Source organism: Ambystoma mexicanum, chromosome 9 (assembly GCF_040938575.1).
Source record: "Ambystoma mexicanum isolate Mex_15411 chromosome 9, UKY_AmexF1_1, whole genome shotgun sequence".
NCBI classification, from domain to species: Eukaryota; Metazoa; Chordata; class Amphibia; order Caudata; family Ambystomatidae; genus Ambystoma; species Ambystoma mexicanum.
In genome coordinates this window covers 1214191467-1214202989 of record NC_090931.1, presented here as the reverse complement: position 1 = coordinate 1214202989, position 11523 = coordinate 1214191467, and the positions used below count along the sequence as shown (strand labels likewise).

The following is an 11523-nucleotide window of genomic DNA, read 5'->3' as shown; positions in this document are numbered from 1 at the left end:
TCAAGCCATGGAGAGGAGTGAACGCCCGTGGGGGGACTGTGCATGCAGACTTCGGGTCCACGGGCCGAGGAATGTACTTTCTGGCGGTGACGGACCAGTGGTCCCGCTATCCTGAGGTGGAGCTGGTTGAGTCCACGGCGAGTGACCACACCATCCTGGCCATGGAGAAAATGTTTGCCACCCATGGTTTCCCCCTGGAGATCTGTTCGGATAACGGGTCGCCGTTCCAAGGGCAGCAGTTTGCTCGCTACAGTGAGGAAATGGGGATAAAGCACCGGAAAGTCACCCCACTCTGGCCCAGGGCCAATGGGGAGGTGGAACGCTTCATGCGGACGCTTAACAAAATCTTCTGCATATCGCTGAGTGGAGGGGAGGACCTACGGCGCAACCAGTTTGACTTTCTGCGTGAGTATCGCACGACCCCACATCAATCTACTGGAGGTCGGTGTCCGGGGGAGATCGACAACAACCGGGTGCGAGCAGAAAGGGCTGCCCGGAACGAGAGTGAGACTGCTCGGCAAAGATTACCGGAGAAGGCAATTGCAGTGGGGGACACCGTGCTGGTGCAAAACAGGAGGCCGGAAGGAAAACTGTCATTGCCCTATGAGGCGCAACCGCTGGGGGTGACCAACGTCAAAGGGTCTATGATCACTGCGGCCAATGCACAGGGAACTGTCACGAGGAATGTTTCGTTCTTCAAGCGCATAGAGACGGCGCTAGACCCGCAAGAGAGCGTCATGCAGGAGCCCGAACAGCACGCAGGATCGTCACCGAAGGACGATGGACCGCCCGAGACTCCAGGGACATCAGAGGTGCCAACAGCTGAGGCACGCAGGTACCCGAGCCGGGTGGGGCGCAAGCCGCTGCTGAGGTTCCAAGACTTTATTATGGACTCTGCCTCGTAAGTTAAAGTTTGAATTACTGTTGTTAATTACATAAGTTGTCATGGTTTCTTGTTTGGGGAAAAAGGAGGGATTTTGCGTAGTGACTACGTGGTTGACACGCATGCGCGAGTGGGACCGAGGCTCGCGCATGCGCAGTTTGAAAAAAGATAGTCCTCCGGCAGTTCGAGCCGGGGACCGAGCAGAACACACGTGTCCTGCGTGGTTCCTGGTGTGTGTGTGCGTGCATGAGTGTGTGTGAGTGCCGGTGGGGGCCGGTGGGGGCCATGGGCAGCCCCCACCATCTAACACTTACCATATTTGTGTTAAATTATACTGTCTGTAGGCAATATCAATAACTAAAAAGCGGTAGTAAGATAAATCTGTAGAGGTGGAAAGTATGAGATATATAGCGACGCATTTTTATTTTACATACACCAATAGAAACGTACCAGTTAGTATTCTTTATAAATACTTATAAAACATTGGATTTTTTCGTTAATCTTCTCTATGGTCACGTGATAATTATCGCTTCAGTGTGTTGTTTTACCAGTGAACTTGCCTCAGTCCCGTAAAAAACATATCCTTCATGTTCACCAGCAACAACAGCCGCCCTGTTAATCTGTTTTTTGTTTCCATTGTTTCGTTAGGCGGTTACAGAGGAAACACGGAAGTGCATCGGACTACATCTCCCACAGTGATGGCATCGCGGCGCGCAAGCGCATCGAGGCGCCGGGAGCAGTTAGTCATCAGTTCGGGTGCTGTGCTGTGTTTAGTGGCCAGGCATACTGACCGGTGCGTGCCGCAGTAATCGGAGCGGGGAGGATGTTGTGGTTTAAGGGCTCTATTCCGGAGGCAATTGCTCGTACAAAGGAGCGTGAAGCCGTTTTCGTGGTGTTCGTGGCAGGTAAGGTGGAATACCAATCTCCTGCGCACTCTGGAGGCGAGGCCTGTCACCAGCTCCCGCAGTGAGAGTACTTTGCTGGTACCACTCTCAAACATCTGTTAAGTCTACTGAAGAGATTCTCCCCTACACACTTGTCATCGTACATCCTTCAGCTCATACCCGCTGCTCCCATCCTACAAATCTGCACCCCCAATTGCATACCCGCCTGCCATTCTTCTGGAGTTCCACAGACTTCCCTTTAAGTACCCCCTGGCGATCTCTGACCAGTCAACTAAAGCGATCCAGCACACCTGTCAGTGTGGTAACTTTAAAAACACCTGTTTGAGCGAACATCGACGTCCTTGACAGTATACTTCTAGGGGAGCTTCTCGCCACACTTGCTTGTCGGCCCGAGTAACCCTTCCACCTGACACTTCATTGCCTATCTCATCATACACCTGTGATTGTGACCACCCTCATACCCAGACATTCCTGTCAGCCAGCTGAAGTCCCATATACAGATTTTCTTCTGCTAGAGCCCCAGTGACAAAATGTATTGACGCCTGCCTGTAGATTGTCCCACCACACGTGCACGTGTGCATATATTGCATAGATGCTATTTTTTCACACTGGGCTCTAGGATCACTTATGTGTTGTGCACACTCCATAAATGTGTATAATTTGCATAGCTTCTCACATTTCACTAAAAAGAACAAAACGCGCTGTGAAAGTGTCACATTGAGGACAATTGTATTGCGACTGGAAACCAGCAGAGTTCCTATTTACTCGTTTCTGATAGTGTTTAATCGCGTAGATAAGTGTATTTGCCAAGTAGAGATGACAGTTCCTGGATTATGATTTGTGTTTAGTTTGACAGACGAGCACTTAATTTTATTTATATCACTCTGTATTGTACTTTTAGTTACCCTTTGATCAGTATTCAGAAGCGATGAGATTGCACTGGACTGCCTTGTGATCATTGGCAAAACTCTTGTGGGAATGTGTGTTAACTAGCAGTGACTTTCTTGATACATTGACACATCAGTAAACAATGTATGTAGTGATGGGGCAAACACAATTGCCTGGCCTTGCAGTTAACCCAATTGTTAACACTTGAATATCACACTTGAATATCGGTGCATGGTTTATTTTCATAAATTAGCGTTTTATTGAACCCAGCCCCACCAAATAACTTGTGTTTCTGTCCCCAAATCACTTTATGGGCCACGAAACATGCAAAGATTAGGAGGCCACAGGATGTCAAAACTCACTGAAGCAATTAATGTTGACCTTTTTTTCTCAGTCTACTCTGCTTGCGGGTCCTGACACTGCGTCCTCGAGGATTTTTTTTAATTTTTTTTGTTTTTAGGGTGAAACCCGCGATTCAGTTGCCTGCTCTGATATTGGAGTCATCACGTCTATCAGTATTCGGAATTTGACTCCGTGCATTCCTGTCTCGTTGCCTCCAGTGCATTAAGTGGTATACAAAGTCCGGGGGTGGGGGTCCCTCTGGAAATTGAGCGTGGTAAAATTGGGCACCACGAGCCCCACATACATCGTCTACTGATTCTGAAGTCAAAAACGAGAAAGCACCTGACTGCTTTGCATACAATCAACGGGCATTTTGAGAACACCAGAACAAACACACAATTTTAAATATGACATTCCATGACAGTGATTCAAACCTGCAACCCCTTTCTTAGCTCATAATGCGCACTGGTCTTCTTGCTTATTTCTTTGTAATACCATCTTAATAGTGAAATGATTGTAAACCAGGAGTCGGATATAACCATTTGGGAATGTGTAGATTTGGGGAGGCAAGATCTGGTTTCCCTGCATCTTTTTCTTTCACAACCTATTCGCCATCCGTCCCTAACTAGAGTCACCCTTGCGGGTGCTTCCTTGCAGGGCGCTGTCACCCATCAACACACTCAAGTGGCGAGTGCTTACTAGGAGGGGGCCGGGGCTGTAGCATGCGAACACGCTCCGGTGGCGGGGGTGCCCTGGCTGCGGGACCGTTTGTGAAGATTGCAGGGTCTCTGTCCCTTTTTGCCCCCGCCCACTTAAAGCCCTGCTTACCCCCACCCATTTTCACACCTGTGTGTCTATCAGCCGCCTCATCGCTCACCAGTCTGCTGAAGAAAACTCCATACACACAAAGAGCTCTCAAGTTTCCCGTCGCAATGCACGAGGAGGTCATCAAGTCCTGTTTTCCCCTTTTGGATTCTGGGACTTTTTTTTCATTCCCATTTCAAATTTAGGAAAACTACAAGTCCTAGAATTCCAAGCAAACACAGGACTGGATGAACTTCTCGGGCATGACTACTGGAAACTTGAGAGCTCTGTACACACTCCCAACCCTATCTGTAAACACCCTTTCGTGTGCTACAGCCAGCTCCAACATATACAGTAGGCCAGAGTAATGGGTAAGTTACCCTACCTCACCTGGCTGACAACCTCACTCTTTCGCCCAACATTCCACTGGAAACTACAAACACCTTCTAATGAGACCACCCCCGATAAACATATCATAACTTACCTGTCACTTTGCTCAAACCCGAACCCCCATTTACACCGGAAAAGGAACATTGGTTCTGCCTTTTTATCCATCTTAGCTCCCAAGCTTTGGAATTCGCTTCCTTTTGATCCTGGGGCCCCCTCCCATACGTCTTGATTTCGGGAAACTGCTCTTTGTGGCTTAATTTTCACTTGCCTATAAGTATACCTATTCCCCAATGTGTCAATATTCGGGAACTCCCCCCTAATACTCAATATTGTGCAGTCTTTCCTGACACCTGTCTGTATACTTGAGCTTCATCCGCTTGTCAGCAGCGCTGGAGTTTCACTGTTCTCCAGCACACCTGTCGGCTCACAATCCCACCTGTCTGCCAGAACTCACTGATCCATCCGCTTGTCATTATTACGTTTGCTGGAGTTCTGCATCTGCAGCCCAGATGTCAGTCTTCTGGTGCCACCTCCTCATCACACTATCGGTCTCCTTGAAACGTTTCCCTGCTCCCTTAAAAAGGGTCTGTACTGGCACTCCCTGAGAACAATAATCTATATGTGACATAATCAAGTAACGCTATATAAGTTGCAGGTGCTGCGTACGTAATCAGAAATTATTCAATAAACGTGGAGACGAAATTAGTGACCCGCCCTATTAGCTCAACCATTATACAACCTACGTTTATTTATGTTTATTGGACGAAAACGCAAAGCTTTGTGCTGAACTTCCCTCATCCCAAGCATACTGCTGTCCACTCCCTATTGTGTGGTCTTCTGAAGTCCCATGTCAATGTCCCCATCTGATAGCCTGCAGCAGCCTCATAGACCTCACACAATCTCTTAATTTCAACCCCATCTGATAGTATGATGTTATTCCCTTTTACGTCTGTTGGGGCCTCCATTCCTACCTCCTAAAATCCCTTAATCACCCCTCCAATTTGTTGATGCATATTTATTTGATTCTCTTACGTTTCGTTTTTCTGGATTCTCCTTTTCATTGGCACTAGACAGGATGTAGCAGCCTTCCGTACCTTCATCCATTAGACAGCTGGAGCCCACGCCACTCCCATCCTTTTTAGTTTGGGCTAAGTTCCACATATACATCAAAACTATTGCATTAGAGTACCGGTAGGAGGGAGATGACATGTGAGGAGGGACACACAGCTTGTGGGTGTTTGGTTATTGACCCACCCATTTACTGCCCATGACCATCTTAATCCCTATAGACAGTCCCACCATTGCCCACTCCACCCTACCCGCACACCCTCTTGTGATCTCTTTGAGCTTTCTTCATCAAGCACTAACATGAAGCTTTATTTCTAAGCCATCTACTGAGAGTTATTGGCTTAATTTCATCAGTAAATGGCTGCTGGTGTTTTAAAAATGTCTTGACCCAGTGAGCCTTCGGCTACTTGGTTTATACCTCTTCCTTGTGCTGAAGCCCTGTTAAAAACAAGCACAGACAAAGCAAACTGTTTTGGCTTGAGGTATTAGCCATTTTATAGGAACTGTCATGAAATGCCCAGGTTAGTCACTTTATTTTCCAGCTGTTGTAATCTTATGGCCAGGTAGTGTCATTGTATCAATGCCTTGCAAATGCCCCAACTGTGGGCTTGTCAATGCTTCTTTATACTCGAGTTTGTATCTTGAATTGTGTATAAAGACCACCCTACATGTTGGAATGTTAACTGGACAGTTGGAAGTTGGTTTTTGGTGCATGCTCTTAGGCAATGCATAGCCTGCTCGTAATAACCTTAGATGATGAGCTGTGTCCATGGTGACACCATCACGTGTTTGGCAGTCAGGATGCTTGAGTTCCTTCACGCAAACTTCCCCAGTCCACACCTGCCCGACTTTGCTACGTCAGAGATCCGGTCAGTATCGGTTGGGAAATGTATAGAGTACCAATATGGCACCATGACAAGCAATCAAGTGAGACTCGAGCAGCGTAGTTCACATTGCTTAATGCTTGTGTCTAAAAGAAGGGCACATTCTTCGTTAAGGTTATCAAATGTCCAGCTGCTGTTACTCACATTTTGCAGTTAAACAAGTTGCTGTTTCCTAGTACTTAATGTATTTGCAGTTTTCTTGTGTCTTACAAAGGAGCGCCTGGTCGAAAGAATATTGTGGATATCTGAGAGACCTTTCAATGCGCAATAATTTATTTGGAAGCAGTTCAAGGTTCTTGTGTATACATAACGTCACTAACGGAAGTAGATCCTTCACAAAAGAGGTATCTTCACTTTAGCGCTCAAGCGTTTCATCAGGTAAATAAACATTTAGGTTCAGTTTCCCAAAGGTTGTTTATCAGCTTTTTATGAAACTGTGGGTGCGATGTGAGAATCTGGAGAAACGTTCCTCTGGTTTGATGAACATTTTATGAATTGGTAAAAAGACAAATCAGTCATGGGCAGTAACATTTCCCTTAAACTCTGTATAAGCCAGTGTCTAATCCTGTTTTTGTTGGGATATTATATTTTAGAAGGCACTATAAACGGCGTCATTTCCATAGTGGCAGCAGACCAAAAAAATACCCTTCTTATACCCAGTGCTCCAGACAAGATTTTGATGTAGGAGTATTTTACTCCCTATTTTTTAAAGTTGGGAGCAACATGATTTTTCAGTGAGTAAGAAAGGAAGTCCAATTCCCAAAGGAAGCATTTTGTAAGTGAGTAAAACTATGCTTTAACTGGAAAAAGGTAATATTTTTGTAATCATTATTTCTCTGCACCTTGTTACTCATAGTCTAGTTCTGGGGCCACTTTTCAAATTCCTACCTTGGAAGATACTGCAAAAATTCCCATCTCTGCCAATGTGCAATGCCTGGAACCCATTATTATTTAAAAAAATATATTTCTGTTAGGTATTTCGCATAGTATAACAAGATAATAGGATCAACCATCTTCATTGTCTCGTATACAAACATTGCATACCTCCTCCCCTCCATGCCCCCTACTCCCTCCCTTACCCCAATACTAACAGTAACAGTAAACATGGTACATATCTTGTCCTAGCATGAACCTCTTGTGTCGTGATGGGGTGAGAAGTCCAACACTCTATTCCTGTGAAATCTTCCTTGATCTAACGTGATTGTCCAGTCAGAAGATGCTGATTTTAGGGGGTTTTTCATCTGGCAAAGTGAACAAGACTTGTACAAGTGTGTTCCATGCTGTGATCTATTCAGAGTTTTCTCTTCTACCTATATTCAGTGCTTCATGCTATACTGCTGACTCTGCCATGGACCATCTTTTCAGGTCATTCCACCATGCTTCTATATTCGGTCCGTTTATGGTCTTCCATGTCATAGCTATTCTCCTTTTGGTCAATATCCATGCCAGGTCTACCATTCTCCTCATTGCTCTATCTCGTCCTGGGTATTTGTATATCCCTAGGAGGCATGCATCTGCTGTCCATTCCTGTCCCTTTATCCCTTGTTTCCGTAGTCGCTGTTCAATTTTCTGCCAGTATTCCTGGATTTTTGGACAGGACCAAAACTTGTGTCCCATATCTGCTTCCACTTCCCCACATCTCGTGCAGCTCTTTGTTCCAGCCCTGGGGAATAGGGATATTGTCTGGGGTGTCAGATACGCCCTTTGAAGTGTGTAGAATTGGATCAATTTCAGCCCGGCGTTCCTTGAGACTTTCTTAGGATATGACATTGTCTTGGACCATTACTCCTGTGTGATTTCCCTTCCCATCTCTACCTCCCGTGGGTGTTTCCCCCTATTCGAGTCTTTGGGTGTTGCCTGCAGGAGTGACTGGTATATTTTATGGTATATATTATACCATATAGTTAGACTGGTATAATTTATATATGGTACATATGGACAAGTTCTCCTCCCCCCCCCTCACTGGAGACTGCCCAAGACCAATGTTCCCTCTAATTATTTTTCTCTATGTGTGGAACTGGCTTGCTGTTGTGCGCACATTATTTTCTATGTGTGCAACTGACTAATGAGGTAAGCCACTTTGTGAGCATGCGTATTTTGTGACCTCCCGTTGCAGAAGAGAGTTTGGAAAGGAATTTCCTCTTCCACCGTTCTTTCTGGACCAGCTCATGAGTCCTGCAGGCGGGAGGTGTCGCTCCCGCCTGGTCTGACCTGGCGGGTTTAACACCACCCGCCTGCAGGTGGATATGGAAACACTGGCTCTGTCATAGACAGAACCAGTGTTTCCATGGTCCCCATCCCCATGGAGTCCTACGGGACTCCATGGGAATGGGGACTTACAGAATTGCGCCTCCGGAATTCCCAGGTCACCGGGGTCGTAATGCCCCCGTTATTCTGGGAATCACGGAGGGGGAATGGTAATACGGGTCCGGCGGTAACCTGCTGGTTTTTCCAGCTCCGTTACCACTGGACTCGTAATGAGGCACATAGGCTAAAATAGAATATGTGATGTGTGATTAAACGGAAAACTCATCAACCAGTCCAAGACTTCAACATCTGGCACAATACCTTGCAAACATTTTATGCCACCGGAAAATCACTTGTGTACTACAAAAAACAAATATTTCTTGTCATGAACTGATGTGGCTGTCAAGAAATTCAGACAGAATACACATTTGCCGATGGATTAATGGCAATTAAAAGCAATGTGTGGAGCATGCTAATAGGAGTTCAAGTGCCACTTTAATGAAGTAATTCAAGGGCCAGGAAAACATGCTTCTAATAATTTGTCTAAGGATAATAATTGCATCAGAATAACTGATGATCAAATATTCCTGTGCCTATGCTTACTGTCCACATTACGTTATTTGGGTAGTGATAACACCAGCCTTACAGCTAAGAGACATATACACCATCCATTTGTACTCCCTAAAAAACGAAAATGTGCCCAACAAAAACGAGAAAGCAAGAACATTTTGTCGCTTCAACCCACAAAGCTCCACTGATATTTTTCCGAATTAGTGACCAGTAGAGCAGTGGCTTAGGCAGGAACTCTTAAATATTAATGCCTGATCTCAACAGGAATTGTAAGGGGAAGAACATCTTTTAATAAGCAGAAACTATCCCTGTTGGCAAAGCTAGTTTTTACTCCCTGAAAAATCATTTGACTCCAAGTAGGGAGATAAATCTGATTAGAGCCCTACTTATACCGCTGACATAGGAAGTTAAATGACAGGGCATATAATAAAGTCTATAGTTTTGCCCACCCTAGAGCCTTACTGAGGTTTATTATGGAGCCCTGCTGAAGAAGATCACATATATATATATATTCTGTTCCTTTTAAGTTAATAGCATCAATTCATCAGAGATACAACTGATTGAGTGTCTTCTTCTGCAACTATGAATCCCTCTTCTGTAATTCTTTATCAGTTAAATATGATGCAGGGGGATGCTAGAGACGATACACACAGAACAAATGGTTATATTGAAAAGCCCTCAGCAACTGAGCATAGAAAGAAAAAGAAGGTGCTTTTGTCTAGACGGGTACTAGAATTTCCTATCCGTTAGCAAACAAGCAACACATTTCCTTCAGTGTACTGCCGAAACGTCTGACTTGGTTTTTGAAATTTGCTGCGTTGTTCATCACCTAGAAGGAGTGATGACCTGAGCTCTTACACCTATAATCTTCCCCAGCCCCTCTGCTAGCCTCCAATACTAGTTGATAGAGCAATGTAAATAGTGAGGTATTGTAGCAGTAAACACTCACTGGGATATTTTCAGACCCACAATACTTTGCAAGCAAGGCATATTTAATGCGTCAGCATATTACATGCATTTTAAGAATGTCATGACTGCATGTACGCAATTCTTTTGCAGTGCATCCAAGATTGTTTACAACATACCCCACCCTTATATCATTGTGTAGGATTACACAGTGCTCAGTGAACAATTTTTGCATAACAGCGAGCTACCATATAATGTGTGAAAGTCTATGCCCAAAGGAACTCTGAACACTTGGAAACAAGGCAGATTGTGTGAAAAGCATTCTCCTGTCTGAATATCCAGTGCCCTGATACTATGGACAAGTAATCACAGGCATAGTCCATACCCATTATCCCTTGTAGGCAAAGTAAATGTAATGTTGTTCTCCACTTATAGGGCAATGTTAGTAATGCTAAAGTAGGAGATACTGAGCATCACATTTGTCTTCTCAAAATTTTTACAGGGCAAATAAATATTTGAGTTTTATAATGTATTAACTTGCAAGGGGGCCGCTTCAAAGCACTTGTGTGACGTACGTATTAAGAAGAGGTATGGGATAAGGTTACACATCCAGATAGCCTGCTTACTCACAGTCAGTATCCGATATTTTAGCTGGTAGTTCGATTGTATCATGTGGGTGATGCTTTTTGTAAGTCACAATGAGTAACAGAAATTCTGGCACGTGAACGTTATTCATATTACAACAAACATAAAACAAGTGGATATAGGTACACGTCTGCTAACCTTTCACAGAGCCAAGAGGAAGAGTCAAGGTTGTCTGGTACTATCTTAATGTGTTGTGGGACAGAAGTTAGTCATAAGGTAAAAGTGTGGTAGAATCAAGCTTAGGAGTCCTGGGTGGGGAGGGAACATTATTTGGTTAATGTGTGCAGGCATATCCTGGTTAGATTCTTCTGTTCATGGAGCCAGTTTTCATATTGGTGTTTAACCTTTTATTGGTGTATTTTGCTTTTAGGGATTTTAGGCATTTACGGTCACACTTGCATAGTATATAATGCAAATTATCAGAATATCAAGACTAGTTGCTTATTTTAAGAAAAAGCAAATTTCAATTAATTGCCATGGCTTCTGCATTATTAACTATTTTTGAATAGGTGAGAATTGCCTGTGTGCGCTGCTAAAAATCTTCTGAGCGGCACCCAGAAGGAAGCTGGGCAAGCGCACATGCGCACAGTTTAGAGGGAACACTGTCCAAGACACAGAAGCTCTCCTCAACATCTACACCACGATCTAAACCTGGATGGCTATTAATGGTCTTTGCCTTAACGGCGACAAAACGGAGATCATCATCCTGGCCCCCAGCGAAACTATCCAAGCTCAGCCAAGAATACTCACGCATGACCATTGACAACATTAACATACCTGTCTCCTCTGCCGTGAAGACCCTAGGAGTCTACCTAGACGCTACACTCTCCATGACAAGACAAGTCAGCACCATCTCCTCTTCATCCGCACTGACCACCAAACTCATCTATGCCATAAAACCCTACCTTACCACTCCTAACTGCCTCTCCATTGCTAGAGCCACCATAGGAGCCAGATTAGATTATTGCAAGGCCCTTTTAGCTGGCACATC

At 44.7% G+C, this 11523-nt stretch overlaps 1 protein-coding gene across 2 annotated transcripts in view; it reads left to right on the top strand.

Annotated features, from left to right (window-relative positions):
• The first annotated feature begins 1069 nt into the window (after positions 1-1069).
• UBXN4 (UBX domain protein 4) overlaps positions 1070-11523 on the top strand; it is a 1027720-nt gene continuing 1017266 nt past the window's right edge. Inside the window, exons 1-2 of one of the 2 annotated variants that reach the window (XM_069616541.1) lie at positions 1070-1113; positions 1532-1788. In XM_069616541.1, the coding sequence (XP_069472642.1) occupies positions 1707-1788 (82 nt within the window). In that variant the 5' untranslated portion in view covers positions 1070-1113; positions 1532-1706. Of the gene's footprint in view, positions 1114-1531; positions 1789-11523 lie in introns of those variants that run through there. The other variant, XM_069616540.1, reaches the window with a different exon arrangement.